This window comes from Oryctolagus cuniculus, chromosome 6, assembly GCF_964237555.1.
Source record: "Oryctolagus cuniculus chromosome 6, mOryCun1.1, whole genome shotgun sequence".
NCBI classification, from domain to species: domain Eukaryota; kingdom Metazoa; phylum Chordata; class Mammalia; order Lagomorpha; family Leporidae; genus Oryctolagus; species Oryctolagus cuniculus.
The window spans coordinates 123,747,613-123,773,389 of record NC_091437.1 but is presented as its reverse complement, the minus strand read 5'-3'; the positions used below and the strand labels follow the sequence as shown (position 1 = coordinate 123,773,389).

The window sequence follows — 25,777 nt, the reverse complement described above, 5'->3', positions numbered from 1 at the left end:
ATCTGCAAGGTGTGTGAGGTCATGGAAATCTCTTGGTTTCTCTGTCGTAGCAATTGGCACTGCCTTGTCTATAAAATACGCAGATGATGATACCAAGTGCACAGGATTGTTGCTGGGCTGAATTAGGCAGTAAGAGCTAAAAATCATATGTGCCTTTTCTATTAATAACTTTAGTCAATTGAAGTGCCTAAAGGGTGTGATCTACTTGCCTGGCACTGTTCCAGGTCTAGAGATCCAAGCTCAGGGACTCTACCTTCAGGACCTCCTATGTAGCCGGGCAGATGTCTAAGCCTGCATACGACCACGTCATGTGGGAAACGCACTATTCTAGGAGGGCACAGGAAAATTTTGGAGGGTTTAAGGAGAGAACCACTCTAGAAGGGTAGAATGGGCAGTGGCATTTGCGGGAAGAAAGAGGGCTTTACCGGGTCAAATGAGCCAGGGGCCAGCCCAGGTGAGGGAGGGCTTGGCTGTGAAAGGCCTGGCTTGAATCCACCTTCCTCTGGGAACGGGTCACCCCAAATGAGCAGCCAGGCATGGGGCTGAGGGTCTGAGCAAGCAGGGGGGTCTCGTTTTCTTTCTTCCTGTTCTCTTGGGTAGCTGCCTCCCAGGCCAGGCTGTGAGCTCCAGGGGCAGGGACGGCCCTTGTCATTTATCCTCCTGGGTTCTAGAGCCTAGGGCCTGGTGTGCAGCTGGACCCTCACAATCGTCCGTTGAGTCCAAAGGGAACACAAACCTCATCCGGTTTCCCCAGCTGCAACACGGAACAAATAAAACCGAATCCCTCCCGGGGTGGTATCCACTTGCGCCCCAGCGCCAAACGGACGGTTCTCTCCCAGGGATCGCAGCGAGCGCCGGTGCCGGTCCACGGCGCCACCTCGCGGTCATACCTGGGAACGGCACCCTGGGGCTGCGCGCAGGAACCCCTGTTTTCCCTTACCATTGTCATCCCAGTCTTGAGAACAGGGATCCTGAGCAGGTCACCCTCAAACCCACTCCCTCCTCCTATCAAGCCGCTGAAAATAGACAGGCACTGCTTTACCGCGGTTAGTATGGCCCTGCCACCTTAAGCCCCTGTTTGCCAAAGCCGTACTAACGGGAGGTCAGTGTGAGGGCAGGTGAGACACACAGGAGCAAAGGTGGGATGTGGAAAAGCTAAGATGACAGATCAGCTGGGATTCGATCTCTTCCACTTCCTACCTGCATGGCCCTGGGCACTTCTCTCGCCTCGCTGTGCCTCAGTTTCTCTCTCTGTAAAATGGGGATGATACAACTCACGATAACCCATATACAACAAGCTCAGGCTCCATGGCCGGCAGCTAACAAGGGCTCAACAAAGCGCCTATGGTCCCATCACTTCACTTGCTTCAAGACAGTGAGGCGGACGCTGATAGTATCTCCATTTTACTGACAAGGGCACGGAGGTGAGAGAGACCCGCCCAAGGGTTCCCAGCCGGGGAATGACAGGCCTGGCAGCTAAGCCCCCTGACTCCGGTCAGCACTCCCACTAGAAAGAAGAAAGGGCAAGGCCAGGATTGCAGAAGAAACACCGAGGTGCTCAAAGGAGGGCAGAAAAGAGAATCAGACTCGAATCCAGCACCGCAGACGGGCTTGCTCCGTTGCGGGCGCCAGGCCGGGTGCTGAGTAGCCTCTGGGCTCGCCCTGTGCTGTCCGGACGCGGCTGGCTGAAGGGGTGCCTTGGGGCAGGGGGCCGCCCCTCTCTGGGGCCCAGCTTCCTCCTTCGCCCAAGGAGGGAGGCATCTTGCGGCCTTCCAGACCCGAGGCCGGCGGGCCCCACGGCAGCGCTCGGCGGTCGCCCTGCAGATATCCCTCGCCACCCTTGGCCCTCAAGAGTCCTCCTGGTGGAAGGCGGACAGGACGCCTAAGTTCGCCCTGGGGGCGGTGACGGAGTAACTCCTGAGCCGGCCTCACCTACACGACGTTAGCTGCACCCCTGGCGGCCGGAGTGTGCAGGCGCACGCGCAGGCCTATGAGGGACGCGCGGGAACGGGGCTCACGCGTCGAGGGCCTCCCGCAGGGGCGACCCCTGCGTCCCTACGCAGGCGCCACCCGCGCCTGGGTGGGGGGCGAGCCGTGTGTGGTGTTGTTTTGCTGCTGGCTGCGCTTTAGGCCAGGAGCGGGCCAACTGGGAGACGTCATCACGGGCCTTGCATACGCGCCTGACGGGGGCAAGATGAATGGCCTGGGTGGTGCTCGGCTGGTAAATAACAGGGCGCAGTGGGAGGGAACAGCGGAGGAAATAAATCCATCGGGACTCCAGGGCCATTTTCTGAGGAAAACATCAGGATGAGAAAGACCAGAGGCCTGCGCCAGACCAAGAGCCAAAACGCCTCGACGCTTCCCGCGGCGCCCCCGCGGCGAGCTGCCGACCTTGAACTGCTTAAGGACACGGCCGCGGCCGTTCGCCTTCGCAGCTGACCCCAGGGCCTTAGCCCAGACCCCAGGCCGGCTCGGGGGTGGAATGGGCGAGGGGAGGAGAGCCAGGCCCCGAGCTGCTTCTGGCCTAGCATTAAGTGCCCGAGCGTGCCTCACCTCCTACTCGAGAGGACGCGGACAAGACAGGGAGACTGGCCTCCCCGTGGGGGGCGCCATCGTGCAGCCCCTGTTAGTGTGCAGTGCTGCTCAGGGGCCCCCGGGTCTTACCTTACTAAGGACCGGGAGGAGAGACAAATCCCTGCCGAGTGCCAAACTCTGCCTGCCCCCAGCCCGACTCCGCGGTCCCTGCGGTAGAGGGGAGGGTGCTCCCCTCCCCTCCCCCGCAGCCTTTGAGTGGGCTTGCGAAGGGCAGAGCCTGGCAGCTTGGTTGGTCCATGATGCTGGCCCCGGGGAAAATAAAACCCCCACCCAACCCTTGGCTGCCGCCGGCTTCCCCATGGAGGACACACCTGAACCTCAAGAGTGACAAGCTGGCCCTGCAGCCTCGCTCTGCCCTTAGTGAGAAGCAAGTCCTATCTCCGCCTCGCCCTGTTCCAAAGAGAAGGCTCCACAGACGTTCACTAGCAGAAAACAATTAACCATCCAGAAAGGAATTTTGTGAGATGAGGCTTTGCATGGGAGCCCAAGTTCCAGAAGGGCCTTCTAAGGCGATCTTTCTTCAAGGCCACTCAGGCTCGGGTGGACATGATGTAGGTGGACAGGCGTGACTCCATGGCGCTTGATGAGATGAGATGCAAACAGACACTCTGATGTCTCTTGGTAGCCGCCTCGGGGCCCATGTCTCAACAGCAATACCAGGGGAGCCAGGACCTGGTGTCTCAGACACATTCCCTCTCTCCCTTAATGGTGGAGAGGCACACACACAACACCATTCCAGCTCTCCCAGAGCCCAAGCCCCTGAAATGTGAGGCCATGGGAGTTATAAACCCATTCGTTACCCACAGGGACATCTGCTAGATGCTGGAAGAGAGACAAGTCCCTGCCCGGCGTATTCAAATCAGCAACCAGAAACCAGACCTCACTGCTAAAAAAAAAAAAAAAAAAAAAGGCCACAGTGACCCAGAAACCAGGTCTCCCTGTTAAATCAACAAACAAACACAAAGCCCTTCAGCCCTGGGGCTTATTTCCTAGTCATTGTTGCGGGCGGGTGCACACAGGGCAATGGGCAGAACTCTGCACAGGTCCCGGGCGGAGTGGCTGCTGGGCAGCTGGACAGTCGCTGCTCCACATTTTGGCAAGAACAGCTCTGAGCTTACACGCCAACTTGTACTGCTGGTTCCAGGGTGCTCATCAGGCACCCCCCCCCATGCCAACAGCTTGCATATAAGCTCACGTGTGCACGTGCACCCACGCGTGTACACACACACACACACACACACACACCCCTTGGCTCTGCAAAGGTGGCCCCACAGGACACAGTCACTTGTCTCAGGAGGGCCCTATCTGTGCTGGCCATCTGCTATCCTGTCTCCCGTCTCCCTGGCCTGCTTTCAGCACAGCCCTGGCTTCAGCAACCTGCTGGGCACACCTTGCCTTAGCTGCCCTCTGGTTTTGTGCCTGTGAAACTTCTTAGCACTGAGCAGGCTCAGCGGTTTCAGCGCCTGGTGCCAGAAAATCAACACTGCCCTGGGGAAGCAGCCCTTGGCCAGTGGGAAGGGGAGCGAGTAAATAGAGTTTCTGTCTTCTGGAGCTCATGTAGACAGTGTGGAGGTACACTCAGTTCCTCGGAGGAGGTGGGACGGAGGAGGAGGAGGAGGGAGCCCCAGTGGCCCCCCCTGGAAACCAGCTTGTAATGCACACTTGGATCAGGTTTCGCTCCCTCCCTGGTTCACTCTTCCCAGCCTTCACGCTCCTGTTCACTTAGGTCACTTCCTAAAATAAACTACCTGCATGTCAGCCATCCCAGGCTCAGCTTTTAAGGAAAACCAAAGGAACACATGCCCCCAAGCAGCAGTGGCTAACTCCCGCAGAGCAGGGAGGGAGGAGGCCCGCAGTGACCCAGACTGCTGGCGGGGCTGCCTAATGCCAGCAGCCTCCGCCTGGGGCTCACACAGCTGTGCAGGGCTGTTCTGAGAACAAACTGTGTCTTGGCCAACAGATAATTTGAGGTCCTCTGTGAGATGTTGGAAACAAGAGAAAGAAAGCTAAAGAAATGAGGCTTGTGTAGCCCAGAGAAAAGAAAGCAAACAGGTTCATCACTGACTTCATAAAAATAAAGGGGTGAGAGTGCAGAGAAACGGGACTAGACGGGGACATGTGGAGCGTGTAGCCCACGCCTACTGCTGCTTCCCGTGGTGAAGAAATGGTCTCCCTGCATCTTCGGTAGATGCAGCTTGTGATGGGGAAGGGAGCAAAAAGAGGATGGGATTCATTGACATAAAAACTTTGTTACTTCTTCTCTAGGCACCTCTTTAAAAATCATGAATTCTTTTCAATCCAGCATTTTTTTTGGCACGGGTCTGTCCCCAAAGGGGGAGATTTTGACTGTTCTGTGACCAATCCAACTAGAACTAAATTGTATTTAAGTTCTGCTGTTTTTTTCTGCCCAGGGAGATTTACTCATGAGGTCTTGGCACCACCTAGTGGTTCACTGGTTCATTACAACATATGCCTGGCCTAAACAGCATTACCCAGTTTAATACAAACACCTTCGATTTAATGCAACAATTCTACAAAAATGTGTTAAACACAGTTATGGGCTAAGCACTGTGTTAAAGCTGAGGTGTATGGGGCCAGCACTGCGATACAGCAAATAAAGCTGCCGCCTGCAACGCTGGCATCCCATATAAGCTCTTGTTCACGTCCCGGCTGCGCCACTTTCAATCCAGCTTCCTGGGAAAAGTGGGGAAAGATGACCCAAATGTTTGGGCCCCTGCCACCCATGTAGGGGACCCAAGGAAGCTCCTGGCTTTGGCCTGGCCTAGCCCTAGCAGTTGCAGCCATCTGGGGAGTGAACCAGCAGATGGAAGATTTCTCTCTCTGTAATTCTACTTTCAAATAAATAAACCTTCTTTAAAAAATAAAAAACTGGGTGTCATACTGATCAAAAAAGAAATGATCTCACCTTCATGAGGATTAACATCAATGGAGTAGATAATAAAAAAGTAAACAAAGGAATCTAACATTATTTATTGTGACATCATTAGAAAATAAATCCATTGTGTGACAGAATAATTTGGGAAGGAGGGGGCTACTTTAAATAGAACAAGCAGAGAAGGGCTCTTAAAGCTTGGGGGAATCAGGTGTGCAGCCTTGCAGTTAAGATGCCTGAGTCTCTCTGTCTCTACCTCTCCCTGTAACTCTCTTTCAAATAAATAAAATAAATCTCTAAGAAAAAAAAAAAAAAAGAACAAAAAAAATCAAGCTCAGAGGATGGGATGACGAGGGCTGGGGACATTCCATGAAGGCAGAGCACAGCACATGGAAAATTGTGGCTGGGCCAAGAGCTTGGCTGTTTAAGAAACAGAAAGACCAGCGTGTCAGAGCAAAGTGAATGAGGCTCAGGGAGTTCTGATGAGGCTGAAGAGAGGAACTGGGAGAGTCACACATCTGTGAAACTGAAAGCACACAGATGCATAGGGTGGGTTTTTCCAGAACCATACCTGGTATGGGAGAGGGAAACCCTTTGTCATCAACTTGGCTGCTCCTCGGTTCCAGCAGGACCCCAACCAGGGACCTCAGCAGTAGTTGTGTGTCCTGCTCAAGATGGCCTACATCTGCCCACATGGCTCCCGGCTACTGATCAGCAGTCTCTGGATAATGATATTGGAACCCTATTTTAAGTCTGAAATTGTGGTTCTCTACTTTGGCTGCAAGTCACCTGGGAGCTCTTAGGCCCAATGTCCAGGCCACACCCTTGACCACTTAAATTTGCATTCCTGGGAGGAGGGTGGGGCCTGGGACCCAGTGTTTTGTGAGCTCCCAGGTGATTCCAACATGTAACCAGTGTGAAGACCAGCTGATCTAGAAAGACACTGGGCAATGCAACCAAAAAAGTCTTCATTTGATATTCTCAAGTAGTGAAGGCTATACGAGTAATGAGCCAGGCTGTTTTCTTTCTCAAGACCAGGCCTCTTTCCCAGGTGGAGGCCCCTCCTCTGGGCCACCCAGCCCACACCACATCGTTCTCATTAAGTTCCCACCTGGATGTCTCATAATGCAGTCAGCAGACCCCCTGAGCCGATGTTACAGAAATATATTGTTTCATATTGGCAAGCAGGCCTGTTAAAGGCACAAAAATTATAAGGTTTCCACCTCCTCGTTACTCATTCACACCTCCCCAAGGTGCAGAAGGCTCAAGGAGTCCAGGCCTCCTGGAGCAGGTTCTCAGACTGAGCCACACATCGTCACAACAGCCTAGGGAGCTTTTAAGAAATACCAATACTTGGGCCAACCCAAGACTGATTTCCGGAGTGAAGCTTGGGCTATCAGGCAATTCTTTCAAGCCCATTTCTAAAGAAAAGGCAGCTCCTGGGGTCCTGTCTGTTGACGAGGCCTGCAGGGACCAGACTCACGTAACCATGGGACCTGTAACCATAGCCCAGGCCTGGAACTAGCACTGTGCTCCCCAGACCTCCGATCAACAGGCCCCAGGCAGACCAGTTAGGACTACCCAGAAGTGCCTATAGTGTGTCCACTGCCCCTCACTGCCTGCTGCCTAGGAATAAAGAACTCAGCCTAGGCAGGTGGTAGCCCAGATAACAATGCTACATCTAGCACGGGTGTGCCTCTAGCTACTGACTTCCCATTTTCAATAAAAGACTTGACACGAGGGTTCCTGCTAATCAAGCTCCACAAGGAACTGGCACTGAAGCTGCCCCTGCACCATACAGGTTTGTGTGTGTGTGTGTGTGTTAATTTAAAGATTTATTTATTTATTTACTTGAGAGGCAGAGTTACAGAGAGGAGAGACAGAGAGAGGTCTTCCATCTGCTGGTTCACTCCTCAAATGGCCACAATGGCCAGAGCTGGGCTGATCCAAAGCCAGGAGCCAGGAGCCTCCTCCAGGTCTCCTACATGGGTGCAGGGGCCCAAGTACTTGGACCATCCTTTGCTGCTTTCCCAGGTGCATTAGCAAGGAGCTGGATCAGAAATACAGCAGCAGGATTCGAACCGGCACTCTGATATGGGATCTGGTGTCACAAGCAGCGACTTATCCCACTGAGCCATAATGCAGACCTCCATGTGTTTTTCTTAAAACTGCCCCCGACACACACACTTGACTGCCTACAAAGGAATGTACCAGAAAAGTGGTTACATCCAGGAAGTGAAAACCCAGGTGATTTAAACGGTGGTGCTGTTGCTGGTCTTCATTTTCAAATTTTTCTATGATGAATATGGATGACTGATATGGCAATATTACTTATGCTAATATTTCAAAAAGCAAAGCATAAACACACAGAAAAAAAAAATCAGTTCTGTTGCTTATAGGAGCCAACTGTGCAGAGCCTGGACTGTGCTAACAGTCACTGTGAATCTGTAACAGGAGGTGGCTGGATATAGCTTTTCCCGGATTTATTTAGCACGGGACACCTCTCTCAAGGGAACCCCTCTGGGGTCTAGTGCTCCCAGGAAGACACTGTAGGAAATTCTGGTTGGACAACAGTGCAAGCTCTCTGACCTCCACTAGATCACTCAAGGCAGAGTAACTGCAAATGTACCTACCCTGTGTGCTATAAGGAGGGCGGGGCATCTGGGCCCACCAGGTGCTGTACCAGATGAGGTGAGGTGACCACACACGAGCTGAGACTTTGTCACTAAGCAAGATGAGCTGCAGATGAAGTGGCTTAGAGCCCAGAAAACAAATGAGAAGCAGGCCAAAAAATATCCACTACTGAACATCAGGTGACATTTTTATTCGGTTTACAGACACCACTCAGTTCCACTTGTTTCCTCCATCTCGTTTGGGATGGACACAGACATCCAGAGGCAGGGTGAGAGGGAAAACATCAGACACGCCACCTGCTCAGGGTGCTTTCTGCCGGCTCTGATGCTTCCTGTATCCTTCCCCCAACTCAGCAACCCCCAAAGACGCTTACTACCAAATGCTACTGCAGAAACCCAACTGGTTCACATGAAATAATGCTGAACTACACATTTAAAGTTAAAAAAAAAAAAAAAAAGGCATACTCAGACTCTGCTGGAAATTTAGGACAGGAAAGTTAAGGGACTGAAGAATGAGTGAGACATATGAGGGGTCTTCAACAAGTCCATGAGAAAAGCTTATTATGAGAAAACTGCACATGGATTTAAAAAAAAATTCAAACAAGCTTATCTTTTAGTTCCATTTTTCCGTGAATTTCTTGAAGTACCCTCGTACATGGCAGCAAAAAGTTGATGGGCCACTGAATTTATCTACAAGTTTAAAAAAAAAAAAAGCACTGATGAGCTCACGCTTCCTCTGGGACAGGATGAGCCCTGTCTTTTCTACCCTGCTCAGACTCCAGGTGGACAGTGTGGCTGCACTGGTGCTAAAAAGCAGCTGGTGGTTTTGGTTGTCACCCTGCAGAGGTAGCTATCGCACCACACAAGCCACACTGCCCACAGTGGCTTCCTAAGAACACCGATCTTACAAAGTGCTCCTCGTAAAAGGAGTTTGGGGTCCAGAAGATTTAGAAAGTCTTCTACACTAATATCTATTTCCTGGAGATTCACAATACACATGATTACACGGAAGGTTCCAGAGGTTCTTTAATAAACAAATGCCTAGCTTTGTTTAACTCAGAGTAACCTAAAAATCAATCTCACCATGGAATCTTTCTTTTTCCTAGGCAACACATTTCACAGAACATATGCTGAGAAATGCTCTCTATGGCTTTGAAAAATGCTTTGCAGAAACAAAACAATTAATGTTTCACTTAAAACAATTAGGTAAGTCCTGGGACCATGTGTAGGTCCATGTGAAGAGGTCAAAGGGTCATAAAGTCCTAGGCCCCTCATTCTATTTCCAGCCCAGCACCTCTGCTGCACACCTGCCTGCCTGCAAACCAGCAGCAATGCGCGGTCCTTGGTTCCTTTCCTTATGGAGCAAAGGTCTCGCACACTCTCAGTGCAGAACATAACCCATAGCTCAGGTACAGACTCTTAATGTTTACGGCCTCCTACTCTAACGGTCCAATCATGAAACAGCTGTTGCTGCTGAGGCACATGACCACAGGTTTTTCAAAAAGACTGACAGCTCCTTGTTCTTAACAAAATAAAGGAGACCAAAAAAGACAGGGGTGCTAACGACTTTCAACAAGCATTGCACAGACGAAGAGATCAGACCACAAGAGCTTGTGGCCACACAGGCCAAATAACTCGCAAGTATTCCAGCAAGGACAGGCAAAGATGGATATCCATGATGTTACTGGAATGATGTGATTTTGTCCTTTGCATAATATACCATTTTTATTCTTGTTTTCAAGGAATTTCACGTGATATTTTAAAACAGAAGACAGAGAAAGGGAAAGTCCCTGAAGAGACTTGGCAGACAAAGTTATCTATGCCTTGCTGGCCTGTGAACCTACACTCACACCTCAATTGCAATTCGTGCAAACCGATACTGCAGAGAGGCAGGGGGCCTCAGTAACACCAGGCCCCGCTCAGCTGCCGGCTGGCTGGCCAGCACGTGCAGCAAGCCCGTCAAACTGACAAACCCCAGGGCTTCTCCACAGCCCACAGCCATGGAGAAATCTCCCTGAGTGACAAAGCCCAGGAGAACTCTGGAGCAGTGTGTGGTCACTGCTGGGAGAGGGCCTGACCACAGCCCCAGGGGCAGAGCCTCCGGCCTGGCCACGGGATCCTCCCCAGCCAGGTCCATGGACGTGGCACATCCCCGCTGCTTCCTCTTCTCCAGTTTCTTCTTCTCCTTCTGCTTCAGGATCTTGCTCTTGAACGGGTCGCGGTGCTTGGGCTCCTGGGGCCCACAGTAGCGGCGATCCTCACGGAGCCGCAGGAAGTCCTCCTGAGCTGGGATACAGATCATGGTGTGCGGCTCCGGACTGCCCTTCCCGAGCAGGGACAGGCTGACCCACACCAGGGCCCTGGGGAAGTGCTCCAAGATGGGCAGCCAGGCCTCTCTGGTCAGCTCCTCCTGGCGTCTGCAGGGAGCCCGCCGGGCTGCCCGACCGTCCTCAGAACTGGGCCCACACCAGGCTGACAGGCGCTTCAGTAATTTTCTACTCCTACATAAAGTGGAAGACACACATTTGGGGATATTTTGTTCAGAAAAAAAAAAAAAAAAAAAAAAAAACATGCCATTAGAAAATGAGACATTGCTAGTGTTGATTTGGTTTCCTACTATATGTGGGAATGTATCAACACTATGATCATTTTAATAATCAAAAGTCCACATGAATACATTTGGATACTGACATTTTTCTTTTTATTTGTCTACCATCCTGAAATAAAGGGCTAAAAAATAAAGACACTGAAGGCACAGAAAAGTAAGGCAGTGGGCCAGGATCTAGGGCTGCCACCACAGTGAAAACATGAAAATAAAGAGGAGCTAATGATTCAGGGAGGGAAAACTCTAGGCATAGTTTACATTGAACAAGACAGAAGGGCATGAAATTAGGTTACTCTTCAGAAAAGTAAGTAAGAGGGATGAGCACTTTTCTTAAAAACTCAAGAGTTGGGGCCAGTGTTGTGGTGTAGCAAATAAAGCTGCCACCTGCAGTGCCGGCATCCCATATGGGTGCTGGTTCGCGTCCCGGCTGCTCTTCTTCTGATCCAGCTCCCTGCCAATGGCCTGAGAAAGAAGCAGCGGATGGCCCAAGTGCTTGGACCCTTGCACCCATGTGGGAGACCTGGAAGAAGCTCCTGGCTCCTGGCTCTGGCCTGCCCCAGCCCTGGCCATTGTGGCCACCTGGGGGAGGGGGTGAACCAGCAGATGGAAGACCTCTCTCTGTCTCTCCCTCTCTCTCTGTAACTCTGACTTTAAAATAAATAAAATCTTTTAAAATAAATAGATGAACTCACGGGCACAGAACCTAGGGTAGCTGTGGAGCAGAGCTCAGTAGCCGTGAGCATTTTACATGGTAGCCTGCAGGATGTGACAACACTACACTGCGGGGTACTAACTTACCACAAATCCATCTAATCCAGTGACCCAGAGCACAGGGCACTGACTCAGGTATCCAGGGGCTTTTTACTACCTGAGCTTGCACCCATGCGGGTTCTCTGTGAGCACACTAAATGAAATAGGTCAGAGAAAAAAACTCCTGAGTTTGGATCTATTGATGACAACATTTTATTTATTTATTTAGAAGTCAGAATTACACAGAGAGAAACTTCCATCTATTGGTTTACTCCCCATATGGCCACACCTGCCAAGGCTGGGCCAGGCCGAAGCCAGGAGCCAAGAGCTTCCTCCAGGTCTCCCACGTAGGTGCAGGGGCCAAAGCACTTGGGCCATCTTCCACTGCTTTCTCAGGCACATTAGCAGGGAGCTGGACTCGAAGTGGAGCAGGCGGGAATGGAACTGGTGCCCATATGGGATACCGACTTAACCCACTGCACCACAGCACTGGCCCCTGATGACAACACTTTTAATCATTTCCTCACTTAGCATCATACACCCAAATCAAATATTAGTAAGTGGTTTCTCTTGACTTTCCCTTCTAACAAGACAAAAACATGGTTTTTTCATAAAGGATCAGTGGTAACTTTTATGCCCTGTTGCTTGTTCCATATTAAAATAAACAACCCAAATGTATCCAGAGATGGCCTACACTTACCTAAGAACACAGAGCTGACCTCCAGGGGCGGCAGCACAGTTCTCACCGGAACCAAGGTCCTTGACCCTCTCGGGCCCTGCCTGGACTTGGCACTCCGTGTCCATGCCTTCCTCTGGCTCCTTGGGGTCAAAGGCAGACGTCCCCACGTCATCAGAGAGCTGAGGACCAGTCGCAGGCTCGGCAGCACCAAGCACCTCATCACCGCTGCTCAAGTCGCTCTCCTCGCCATCTGGAGATGAAGCGATGGAAGACTCATCTTGGGCTTGGACTCGCGACTCCCAGTCTTGAGCCAACTGTTCCCATGGACAGCAGAAAGGTGCCAGAGTGCCCAGCTTAACGTAGTTGGGCCGCTTGGCAGGAGGGCGTCTAAGGAAACACAAAGAGGAAAACCTGTGTTGTAGGAGGGGGCAGTTACAATGACCACGGCCATCATAATGCATCTCTGTTTAAAACACACTCACGCACAAGCTTTCCAAGACATCCGTGATAATACCCGGCTTTACTGGTCGAGCTTTTTTGCTTTCCTCCATCGTTACTAAATAGTGTTTCACAGAGTAGCCAGCCCCATGTGGCTGTAAACATGCCCAGCGAGCACAAACCAGTGATGCCCCTGATAGCCCTGCGCGGGCTGTGACGTCCCTGTACATCTGCAAGGTTCTGAGTTCAAAGTGACAGTGAATTTTCTCTCACTTTAATCCACACACACACACACACAGCACTTCTTTTCACTGTGACTTCCCAGTGCTGACACAGCCAGGCTGGGCCAGAAGCCAGAAACTCAATCCAGGCCTCCCATGTTGAGTGTCAAGAACTCAAATTAGTCGAGCCACCACCGCTGCCTCCCTGGGTGCACACTAGCAGGAAGCTGGAATTGGGAGGCAGAGCCAGGGATCAAGCCCAGGTCCTCCTATGCAGGACATGGGTGCCCTAACCAGTGTCCTAACTGCTAGGCTAACACCTCTGCTCCTCTCTCACGCTCACTCTACTGCCTTCTACAATGTCATTATCATCATACTTTTTTAAAAAAAGATTTATTTGAGAGATAGAATAACAGAGGGAGAGACAGAGAGAGAGGTCTTCCATCTGCTGGATCATTCTCCAAATGGCAGCAACAGCTGGAGTTGAGCTGATCCAAAGTCAGGAGCCAGGAGCTTCTTTCGGGTCTCCAACATGGGTGCAAGGGCCCAGGCACTTGAGCCATCTTCTGTTGCTTTCCCAAGCCTTAGCAGAGGGCTGGATTGGAAGAGGAGCATCCAGGACTCGAACCGGTGCCCACATGGGATGCCAGCACCACAGGCAGAGACTTTAGCCCACTGTGTCACAGCGCCGGCCCCGTTTCATCACATATTCTTGTACATTCTTCCAGAGATTTTTATATATATTTAAGCAGATATGTATATGTTTTGTCCCATTTTTACATAATGGCTGCATTCTAGAGACAGGACCTTTTTCTTAACTTCATTTTTTTGATTTAACAAATTATCATTTGATGTCAGTATCTGAAAAGCACCCTCACTGTTTTATATAAGGCTGCGTATCTTATTCCACCACATAAATACACCCTCTTTGGTTTAGACAGTCCTCCATTGAAGGACACTTTGCTTCTGCAAACAGTGCTGCAAAGGAGGCCTTGAGCACGCTGCACACGCACAAGTATGCCCACAGAGGAAGTCTCCAGGAACAGAGCCGCTCAGGCACACACAGCAGTAGTTACTCTGACAGACACTCCCAAGCTGCCTTCCACAAAGGTGACACCAGCTGGCCTTTCCAGCAACGTGCAAATGAGTAGAACCTTTGAGAAACAGGACAAGCTAATGAAAACCAAGACCCGGCCCAAGAAGTAGGGGTCACCCTGGGTGTCGGCCATTCTGGCCTGGAGGGGCCTTAGCAGTCCCAGCAGCACCCTCGAGTGGTCAACTCTGGGACAGGATTATGGTGCTTCTCACATCCACTTCTTTGGCAAATAAAAATGAAACTGTGGGCTTCATCCAGAGTTCGCACTGAGCCCGTACTCTCAAGGTTGAACTAAATGTGCAGCAGCCTCCTAAGAGAGCAAAATGCACTCCTAGGGCACCTGCCCCCCCAAAGGCCTTTTAACACCCAAAAGGCTATCACACATGCCTACTTCAATCTCATGAATAGAAAACCCATTTTCATCACAGCACATGTCATGCTGTGACACAGCACATAACACAATTTTCTTCAAACCCCTTTGAATTATGAAGATCTGTATGAATGGAATAAATAGGTATGAAAAGTGGGATTTAAAATAATTTTCTGGGCCAGCACTGTGGTGTAGCAGGTAAAGCCACCACCTGTGATGCTGGCATCCCATATGAGCACTAGGTCAAGTCCTGGTTGCTCCACTTCCAATCTAGCTCCCTGCTAATGACCCTGGTAAAGCAACAGAAGATGGCCCAAGTGCTTGGGCCCCTGCCACCCACATGGGAGACCTGGAAGAAGCTCCAGATTCCTGGATTCTGACCAGTCCAGCTCCAAGGGATGTAGCCATTTGGGGAGTGAACCAGCAGATGGAAGACCTCTCTCTCTAACTCTGTCTTTCAAATAAAATAAACAAATCTTTTAAAAACTAATAATAGAGGTTGGCACTGTGGCATAGCAGGTAAAGCCACCGCCTGCAGTGCCGGCATCCCATGTAGGCGCCAGTTTGAGTCCTGACTGCTCCACTTCTGATCCAGCTCCCTGCTATGGCCCAGGAAAACAGCAGAAGATGGCCAAAGTGCTTAGGCCCTTGCACCGACATAGGAGATCTGGAAGAAGCTCCAGACCCCTGGCTTTGGATCAGACCACCTCCTGTGTTGTGGACATTTGTGGAGTGAACCAGTGGATGGAAGACCTCTCTCTCTCTCTCTCTCTCTCTCTGCCTCTCAAATAAATGAATAAATTTTAAAAAAGGTAAATATTTTTATAATTTTCCAATTAGAAATGACCTTCCAAGCAGAACTCTAAAAGATATGTTGAGGTGAGCATTTAGCACAGCAGTTATAAAGCTGATTTGGTGGGCTAGCCCTGTGGCCCAGCAGGTTAAAGCCCTGGCCCCCAATACCAGCATCCCATATGCACACTGGTTCGAGTCCTGGCTGCTCCATTTCTGTTCCAGCTCCTTGCTAATATGCCTGGGAAAGCAGCAGAGGTTGGCCCAAGTCCTTGGGCCCTGCACCCACATGGGAGACCCAGAAGAAGCTCCTGGTTCCTGGCTTTGGATAGCTCAGCTCCAGCTGTTGCAGCCATTTGGGGAGTGAACCAGCAAATGGAAGACTTCTTTCTCTCTCTCTCTCTCTCTCTCTTTACCTCTCTCTGTAACTCTTTCAAATAAATAAAATAAATCTTTATAATAAAAAAAGAAAAAGCTAACTGGGACACCTGTGTACCATATTTAAATTTCTAGGTACAGGGCCGGCGCCGCGGCTCACTAGGCTAATCCTCCGCCTTGCGGCGCTGGCACACCGGGTTCTAGTCCCGGTTGGGGTGCCGGATTCTGTCCAAGTTGCCCCTCTTCCAGGCCAGCTCTCTGCTGTGGCCCAGGAGTGCAGTGGAGGATGGCCCAAGTGCTTGGGCCCTGCACCCCATGGGAGACCAGGATAAGTACCTGGCTCCTGCCATCGGATCAGCGTGGTGCACCAGCCGCAGCGGCCACTGGAGGGTGAACCAACGGCAAAAGGAAGACCTTTCTCTCTGTCTCTCTCTCACTGTCCACTCTGCCTGTCAAAAAAAAAAAAAATTTCTAGGTACAAGTCCTGACTCTTTCTGATTCCAGGTTCCTGCTAATGTACACCTGTGGAAGCAGCACGTGATGGCTCAAGTATTGTGGGTCCCTGCCACCCATGCAGGAAACTCAACGTTGACTTCCAGTCTCCTGAGTTCAGCCTGGCCCAGCCCTGGCTATTGCCAGCATTTTTAGAAAGTGAACCAAGGCCGGCACCGCGGCTCACTAGGCTGGTCCTCTGCCTGCGGCACCAGCGCCCCAGGTTCTGGTACAGTTGGGGCACTGGATTCTGTCCCAGTTGCCCCTCTTCCAGTCCAGCTCTCTGCTGTGGCCCGGGAAGGCAGTGGAGGATGGCCCAAGTCCTTGGACCCTGCACCCACATGGGAGACTAGGGGGAGGCACATGGCTCCTGGCTTTGGATTGGCGCAGCACACCGGCTGCAATGCACAGGCCGTAGCAGCCACTTGGGGGGTGAACCAACAGAAAAAGAAGGACCTTTCTCTCTGTCTCTCTCTCTCTCTCTCTCTCTCACTGTCTAACTCTGCCTGTCAAAAAAAAAAAAAAAAAAAGAAAAAAAAAAAAAAAAGAAAGTGAACCAACGGTAGAAAATCTCTTTCTGTGTCTCTTTGCCTTTTAAATAATAAATAAATAGGGGCTGGTACTGTGGCACAGTGGGTAAAACCACCACCTGCAGTGCCAGGATGCCATATGGGTGCCAGTTTGAGTCCCAGCTGCTCCACTTCCCATCCAGCTCCCTGCTAATATCCCTGTGCAGCCCCTGTGCCTATAATGGTGCCACACACATGGTAGGCTCTAAATAAACATGGTTTGAACGAATGAATAAACCAGACAAACATGGAAAGATCCATACAGGAAGATGTTCACAGAAACATATGGCAAAAAACTGGAAATAACCTGAAGTCCCACTGATAAACTATAGTATTCCACACTGCAATCATATGTAATCACTCCAAGTTGTATTCTGAGCAAAAGCTGGCAAGCTATGACTCACACACCAAATCTGGCCTGCTATCTGTCTTTGTACAACCCACGAGCTAAGAATAGTTTTTACATTTTTAAATGGTTGAAAAAAGCCAAAAGAATAATCTTTTATGACACATGAAAATTATATGGAATTCAAACTTGAGTGTCCATAAATAAAGTGTGACTGGAACACAGCCATACTCATTTGTTGATGTCATCTGCGGCTGCTTTCATGCCACAATGGCAGAGTTTGATCTCCACGATGGAGATCAAAGGGTCCACAAAGCCAGAAATATTTATTATCTGGCCCCTGACCAACAAAGTTTGCCAACACTTGGTTTAGAGTCATACTTATTGATACAGGAAAACTATCCATAATATATTGTTAAATGAAAAACATGGTTTTCATAGCATACAAAGTATAAGCTTTTAAAAAAAAAAACATTTTTTATCTATGGAAAAATCTTCAAGCATGAAAAAGTCTCAACAGTGAGAAGAATTATTGTCAAATATTATTTAACAAACACATATAAGACCCTCAACTCTATATTACAGGAGACACAAGAACATCCAATACCTGAATGCTGCCCTCAAAGAACGGGTAAGCTAGCAACAGAACATATCACCATCCATCCATTCTTCCATCGATCAACAAAAGGTTTGAAAGCCAGCCATGCCTGGCCCTCTGGTTGCAGCAATGAATAGGAAAACATAATTTTGCCCTCAGAATTCACAGTCAAGGAACTATATGACATTCAATTATTCAATCATTTATCAGATAACAAACAAAAGCTATTAAGGACTACTGTGCACAAGGCACTGGCTTGACACTGCAGATGCCACAAAAAACAAGAGAAAAAGGGGGAGTTTGCACTTCCAGGATCCTAGGAAATGCAGGTTCCTCGTGTTGGCATGTTCCACAATAAAAAGGAAACAAAGCCATTTACTGACCCATCTCCAGTGGAAAAAAGACAAGTCTATATGGGTAAAAATAAACAGTGCTATGTCTCTGGATGGCAGGATTATTCCCATTTATAAAGTATTTTATGTATTTCCAAGTTTCATTAAAATTTTGTAAATATATATTACTTCTAAACCAGTTTTTTTTAAATATGTTTAGCATTAGGGGAGGGTGGTTAATAGTGGGGATCTATTAAGCAATGTCTCACACTCATGTCCACAGTTTTGGTGTACTTAATGACCAATGTCAGCAAATAACCGAGAGAAACGTTTGTAACCCAGATGGGCCTATAAAAGCCAGATACAAATGCTAAGACAATCCCCTGACTGCAGTAATATCATCTTAATTACATCTCAGCAATGCTGAATTCAAGGGAAAGCCTATAAAAACTCCACATTATATGGTAGGACTTACTGAAGCCACCCCAACCATGGTTGGCTAATGTGAGCAGGCACTTCTCTTCCCCGTAAGACATGTTCAACTGAGAGAAGCCATGTCTTACCTTTTGTACTTTTCAAGAAGATTCTTAGCTTGCTCTTCAGCAAACAGAATCCCAGCAGGGCAGTCTGGGAAATCACCCGGGATGTTAGGTGACCTTTTATACTGAGAATGGACCACAGCCTCTTTTAACCCTCCAACTCTCGCACCTCGGTAGATCTAAAAGAAATGTCAAAAAATACCGATGTTTACCAACTTGAAGTGAAATTACTTAGCTGTATTGGGGAAAATAAGAAAATAACTTAAATATTCATCAAACGGACAGTAGATAAGTATATTGTGGGATAATCTGTCATCAGATTACCACAAGATAATAACAATGAATGAAATGGAGTGTCATTAACTGACACAGAAAATCCTAATGCCTCATAAATTGCAAAAAAAAAAAAAAAATATATATATATATATAGTGAAGTATATATGATGGTACTTCAAAAGATTTTCGTAGAAAAAGTTTTGAAATCCATGCAGGTTTTAATAGTACACATTTTGCATGAACTTTTTGAATACCCCTTAAAGTTTAAAAGCATGTCAAATATATTTATTATAAGATACAAACATACTTAATAGGCTATAGCAATATGTATGGTAGTGACAAATACCAAAATCAGAATAACTATTTTAGCAAGGAGAGAACTGAGATGAGAGAGCAGTACATGGGTACTTCCAATGAATCTGTGGCATTTCATTCATTTCGTAAGCTGGATGGCAGGTGAGAATGCACAGGCATTTGTTATATTCCTTTTTATACTTCAAACATTTCATAACAAAAACATTAAGTAGAATCACTTTAGAATATTCCCAACCTAAATGATTAACTGAATGTCCCTTGCATGAGGCATAATTGCAGGCATAATTGCATGAGGCAAAACTTAATTACCTATGTGAATCTAACAGTCTAATATGCCTCTTATACTCTCTAGTATCAAAGTAATAATTAAATCAGAAAATTAGATTTTAATGGAAATTTAGTTCCAGTTGATTAAGATAGGAGAATAGATCAAATTAACATTTAAAAAAAATTACACTGCATAATTCTGTAAACGTTTAGCCATTTGCTTTTAAACTAGGACAAGTTTCTTCAAGTGAAAAACTTCAATATTTCATTGCCACTACTGCTCATTAAATCAGACCACTTTAAAAACCTCAAAACTTCACAATAAGCTGGCACAGGATTTACTAATGATAACCTGGCTCCAGGGACATGATGTAGGAACCATACCCTGTGGCCAGCACTATAGCTCTATGAGCAGAAACGTACCACTCAGCTTCCAAGTTGTGTATAAAGTCTGGAAGACTTTCAGCTCTTTGTATTTATTGGCAACGTTTTTTAAATGCTGCAAGCATAAGTCGTAATCAACAGCAACTTACAAATGGGATCCAGAAAGCCATGCCCCAGCCCTTGGGGAGCAGGACATCCCAGCCACTGCCCCAGCCCCGCCGGTCTTCACCAGTCACTCTTCCTGGCTGCTGAATCAACAGTATGGGTATCTTGGATTCCCGGGACCCTAAAACAAGCTGTGACCCAGGTACCAGCAATTCACTTCTCATCCGGTTTAAATCCTAAAGTGGAAGAAAATAATTCAAGACAAACAACCCTAGTCTTCTGGGAGATTTTACTCAATTTCCCAATATTCAGCTTCAGAAAGTTCATTAAATGCTCTTCTAAAAAGCAAGAAAAAACATTCTTAATAAACATGAGTCATTTCAAGTATATGCTATTCTTCCTACGATAAATATTTTCCTCCATAATTTTAAGTACAAATTACTTCCCTTTATCAGTGCTCTGGCAGAAAATACTAACTCCTCTTAAGTCTGTTCAATTTGGGCTAGAATGTACAATTACTTCTAAAAGCTCACGGAAAAATGAATTTTCTGGATGCAAAAAAATTAAATTGATACAAATGAGGTTTTCAAAAATTCATGGAAAATATGTATTATGATAAAACTATGCATTGGTTTCAAAAAATTATGGAGCCAAAATAAGCAACTTGTATTTTACCATGAGCTTTCTGAAGTTTCCTTGTGTACCAGATGATTCAAAGTTATAAAACGGTAATACATTAATTCAACTAATCTCATAATCAAGATTACATATATTTTTTAAAGATTTATTTTATTTATTTGAAAGATAGAATTAGAGAGTTAGAGATAGAGAGAGAGGTCTTCCACATGCTGGTTCACTCCCCAAATGGTGCAACAGCCGGAGCTCAGCTGATCCAAAGGCAGGAGCCTGGATCCAGGAGCTTCTTCCAGGTCTCCCCCGTGGATACAGGGACCCTAGGACTTGGGCCATCCTCTGCTGCTTTCCCAGGTGCATCAGCAGGGCGCTGGATCAGAAGTGGAGCAGCCAGGACTGAAACTGGCACCCATATGGTATGCCAGTGCTGCAGGCCAGGGCTTTAACCCGTTGCACTACAGTCCTGCCTTCTAACTTATTATTTTGATACTCTGACCCTACGTTCAATATTCATTGTCATGAAGTAAAAGGTGCAATTAAATGATAACTTCTTGGGGCTGGCATTGTGATGTAGCAGGTTAAGCTGCCACCTGCAAGGCCAGAATCCCTTATAAGCGCTGGATCAAGTCCAGGCTGCTCCATTTCTGATTCAGGTCCCTGCTAATGTGCTTGGGAAAACAATGGAAATGGTTCAAGTACTTGGGCCCCTGCCACCACGTGGGAGACCCAGATGGAGTTCCAGGTTCCCGGATTCAGCCTGGCCCAGCCCCAGCTGCTGTAACCATTTGGGAAATAAACTAGTGGATGGAAGCCCTCTCTGTCTCTTCCTCTCTAACTCTGCCTTTCAAATAAATATTTTTTTTAATGACAATTTCTCAAGGACATGCAACTAGAAAACTACCCTGGCTGTTGTGAAGGCATCATAGATTTAAAATAGAAGACACTACAAGTTATTTGTTAAATGGAAAGTAGGGAGTGGATAACAACATCCACTTGCAGTTGTTAAAGGCAGGTGAGAGGACGACCACTCCACTTAGAAAGCCACCAGAACACTGCCTCCCCGCACTGGTCTAACTGCTACCTCGGGATGCTGTCCTTTCCAACCTCTGCCCCAGTCAGACCAACTGTCCTTTCTAACCTCTGCCCCAGTTTCCATTACCATCTGCATACTGCTAATTCCAAAACATGGATAGGTTCTCTCTGGCCATAAGTTTTCCCTCCTGGAAGCCCCATAGCCCCTCAAACTCAACTCATCCAAGACTGATTCTGTCTTTCCTTCTGCACTCACTCTCCTGCATTCCCCTCAGGCTGAACGATGCCACCATTCCCACCGTTCACTCATTCACGCATCCATTCCAATATTTGCTGAGCACTCCTTATGTGCCAATTACTTTTCTAGAACCAGCAAGTCAGACATGCCTCTGGCGCTTTTAGCTGAGATCATAAGCCAAACTATGTTAGGAGCTGATCTACAAGTCTCCCTTCTATCTTGTTCCAACCAACCACCAAGCCCTATCAATTTCATCTTCCAAGAACATATATTAAGCCCCAGGCCCTCCACTCGAGCCACACTGTCACAATCCAGCCTTCATCATGCCACACCTGGATTATTTAAAGGGTCTCTTTTAAGCCCAACCATAATCCTCTCTCCAGATTCCACATCTCCCATCCCTACCACATCCCCAGTCAAGTCCACCCTCTACAGGCTGCCACAGGGAAATCTTATCACGCCATGGCCCGCCTTAAAACCTTCAATAGTGCCCTGCATCTGCATCTTCAGTCCAAATCCTTACAACATCTCAAGATTTTTTATGTCTTGGGTTTCATCTCCTGTACTGCCATCAACTCCCAGCCCCTGGATCTCATGAATACTCATGGAGACTGATGAACACTCATCCTGTTTTCAGCCTGGGACCTCGCACACATTCTTCTCACTTCCTGAAACCCTTTTTCCCCTATAGCCTTAACCCTGTCCCCAAGAAGTCTGCTTAATTCTAACACCCACCTTTGAGTCTGTCTAAATACCAGTTCCCTCACCCAGGAAGCAGGCCTCCATGTTCCTAGTTTGGGCTCAGTTTCTCTTCTTTAGGCCTCCTTAGTACCCTTTTCTTATTCAATCATGTCCTAAGGATGTATATAATGTCTGGTCCTAGTGGGAGCTCAATTATTACAAAATTAATGACAGAATATTTAAGGGGAAAAAACAATAAAAGAACTTCTGGAAAATATGAGATTATCACATCAAAAAAAAAAGTCTTTGTATTCATTTTTTCTAGAGCTCATTCTTCCCTAAGAACAGAAAACAAGCCCAATATGCATCATGAGTAAGGAATCCATAAGTTGTTTGAAAATAAAATGAAGCCTATGGGAGTCTATCAGGTGTGAAGCAACTTTCGGTGGTCTTTAGAACGATGAATTTCACCTGTCATTCAAGACTTCCCCCAGTAATCCTTACACTATTAGTTACCTGATCCGGGATTTTATTCTCTGTGACACTCTTACAGATATCTTGGTCCCAGATAAAGCTATGCGTACACTCCACAGGCACACCCTCCAGGAGCAGCTGTCTAACTTTCTCATTATCTAAGAGGGAAAAGAAATAGCCTTCAAATCACATCCTTTAGATCAATGAAGTCAAACTCTAAATGTTGGCGGTAGTTAGTGACAAAGATGTTTTATAGGCATTTACTTAAATCTTCGAAGAATTTACTTGACAAGAAATTAAAACAGTTGGTTTCATAATCTATGAAAAAGCAAAGGCTCCTAAATGTTTTCCTTTGATATTTACTTTTTGATGTGTAAGATGCAAATATCACAATATTAAACTGTTTCTAAATAACTGCCTAATCCCACACTTAAGATTAATCAACAGGCCGGCGCCTTGGCTCACTAGGCTAATCCTCCGCCTAGCGGCGCCGGCACACCGGGTTCTAGTCCCGGTCGGGGCGCCGGATTCTGTCCCGGTTGCCCCTCTTCCAGGCCAGCTCTCTGCTGTGGCCAGGGAGTGCAGTGGAGGATGGCCCAGGTGCTTGGGCCCTGCACCCCATGGGAGACCAGGAAAAGCACCTGGCTCCTGGCTCCTGCCATCGGATCAGCGCGGTGCGCCGGCCGCAGCGCGCCGGCCGCGGCGGCCATTTGAGGGTGAACCAACGGCAAAGGAAGACCTTTCTCTCTGTCTCTCTCTCTCACTGTCCACTCTGTCTGTCAAAAAAAAAAAAAAAAAAGATTAATCAACAACTTCCAGAAGCCCCTGGAGAGGCAAACAATTCCTCTGGGAGATACCACATTACACACATAAGCCGTATTTTAACCACTGGCTTCAGGACTTCGTATTTCATTCATGGCCCAGTGGTAGTGAAGAACAGGGTACCATCCTCTTCTTAATGTCCCATATCTCGGCTGGCACCACGGCTCACTAGGCTAATCTTCCGCCTGCGGCGCCGGTACTCCGGGTTCTGGTCCCGGTTGGGGCGCCGGTTCTGTCCTGGTTGCTCCTCTTCCAGTCCAGCTCTCTGCTGTGGCCCCAGAAGGCAGTGGAGGATGGCCCAAGTCCTTGGGCCCTACACCAACATGGGAGACCAGGAGGAAGCGCCTGGCTCCTGGCTTTGGATCGGCACAGTGTGCCCGCCATAGCGGCCATTTGTGGGGTGAACCAAAGGAAAGGAAGACCTTTCTTTCTGTCTCTCTCTCTCACTGTCTAACTCTGCCTGTCAAAAAAAAAAAAAAAGTCTCAAATCTCTGGTAACTCATTTTTATTGAACTTTTTATTTTCATTTCTGTAAAACATTTTTTTCACTTCTTTAAAATCAGTATATTTTCTGTGAAACATACTGTTTCATCCCTTTAAATAAGCCACACAATGGTAGAAATAGTCTAGTGGACAAACATCTACACTGACAGAAGACATTTCCTATATGCAGCCTTTTAATCACGAAGGAAAAAGAACTTCCAAAGTTCATTTTGCTGAACTGAAGAGTTTAAAAAAAAAAAAAACACACACACAAAGACAATACATGAATTTTGGCTACTGTTCTAAAGGCCCACCTAGAAAGGTCACTCAAGGCACGCACCTGTGTGGGTCTGATGGCTGGGGAAAAACAAGTTAGTTGGAAGTGATTGGGAGAATAAAGAGAAAATTCAGTGGATGAAAAGGTCTGAGATGACAGCTGCTGAAGAGCAGCCCAAGCTTCAGTACCGACTCTTGCTCGCGGAAGGGCCAAAGGTGACAGCCGGCCTGGAGCACACAAGCTCCGCCCCACCCACCAAGCTGCAGCCCCACCCGAGCACTCTCCTGGGGAGCCTGCCAGGGATTCGGGCAGCAGAACTGGGATTGGATTCAGACCAAGTTGTGGCCAAAAGAGATGGTGAGACATAGGGTATAAAGACATGGGCAAGCACTACCTCATCTTTTCTCAAAAACGAATAAACAGACAAAGGAGGTGGTCCATCCAGACAATGGAATCTTACACAATGCTAAAAGGAAAGGAGCTCTCAGGCCATGAAAAGACACATACAGACTGCTAAGAGAAAGAAGCCAGTTTTAAAAGACTACACACTGCATGAGTCCAACTATAGGATATTCTGGAAAGGAAAAATGAAAGAGACGGTAAAAAGCTCAATGATCATCTACAGGAGTCAGCAGGGAAGTCAGGACAAAGAAGCAGCACAGAGGATCCCCAGAGCCTCTGCAGGATAATGATGGACACACATCAGTCTGCATTTGTCAAAACCCACAGGATGTGCATCATCAAGAGCGAGCCTCCTGTAAACTACGGGCTCTGGGTGATAATGAGGTACCAGAGTCGGCTCTGGATGGTCACAAGCAGAATCACTCTGGGGAGGGCGCGGACTATGGAACGGCTATCCCTGTGTCGGGGAAGGGGAATATGGGAACTTGCTGAACCTCTGCTCAATTTTGCAATAAACTGAAAACTGCTTTAAAAATAGTCTTTTAGCTGGTGCCATGGCTCAATAGGCTAATCCTCCACCTTGCAACGCCAGCACACCGGGTTCTAGTCCCGGTTGGGGCGCCGGATTCTGTCCCGGTTGCCCCTCTTCCAGGCCAGCTCTCTGCTGTGGCCAGGGAGTGCAGTGGAGGATGGCCCAAGTACTTGGGCCCTGCACCCGCATGGGAGATCAGGAGAAGCACCTGGCTCCTGGCTTCGGATCAGTGTGGTGCGCCGGCCGCGGCAGCCATTGGAGGGTGAACCAACGGCAAAAGGAAGACCTTTCTCTCTATCTCTCACTCACTGTCCACTCTGCCTGTCCAAAAAAAAAAAAAAAAGTCTTTTTTTTAAGATTTATTTATTTGAAAGGCAAAGTTAGAGAGGAGAGAGGCAGAAAGACAGGGAGGTCTTCCATCTGCTGGTTTATCCCCCAGTTGGCCACAACGGCTGGAGCTAGACTGATCCAAAACCAGGAGCCAAGAGTTTCTTCCAGGTCTTCTACAAAGGTGCTGGGGCCCAAGAACT

General features: G+C 48.0%; 1 protein-coding gene and 1 long non-coding RNA gene across 4 annotated transcripts in view; both read right to left on the bottom strand.

Moving 5' to 3' along the window:
- The window catches only part of LOC103348098 (uncharacterized), a 36,503-nt gene extending 34,522 nt beyond the window's left edge, over positions 1 to 1,981 (bottom strand). For both annotated transcript variants that reach the window (XR_011389251.1, XR_011389252.1), the window contains exon 1: positions 1,933 to 1,981. This is a non-coding gene — a long non-coding RNA (uncharacterized lncRNA). The remainder of the gene's footprint in view (positions 1 to 1,932) is intronic.
- Positions 1,982 to 8,297: 6,316 nt separating this feature from the next.
- POP1 (POP1 homolog, ribonuclease P/MRP subunit) overlaps positions 8,298 to 25,777 on the bottom strand; it is a 40,157-nt gene continuing 22,677 nt past the window's right edge. For both annotated transcript variants that reach the window (XM_008255786.4, XM_070075334.1), the window contains exons 12-16: positions 22,774 to 22,889; positions 19,718 to 19,909; positions 18,351 to 18,505; positions 12,177 to 12,542; positions 8,298 to 10,622 (exon numbers count right to left, since the gene is read on the bottom strand). In XM_008255786.4, coding sequence (XP_008254008.3) covers positions 9,968 to 10,622; positions 12,177 to 12,542; positions 18,351 to 18,505; positions 19,718 to 19,909; positions 22,774 to 22,889 — 1,484 coding nt within the window. In that variant the 3' untranslated portion in view covers positions 8,298 to 9,967. The remainder of the gene's footprint in view (positions 10,623 to 12,176; positions 12,543 to 18,350; positions 18,506 to 19,717; positions 19,910 to 22,773; positions 22,890 to 25,777) is intronic.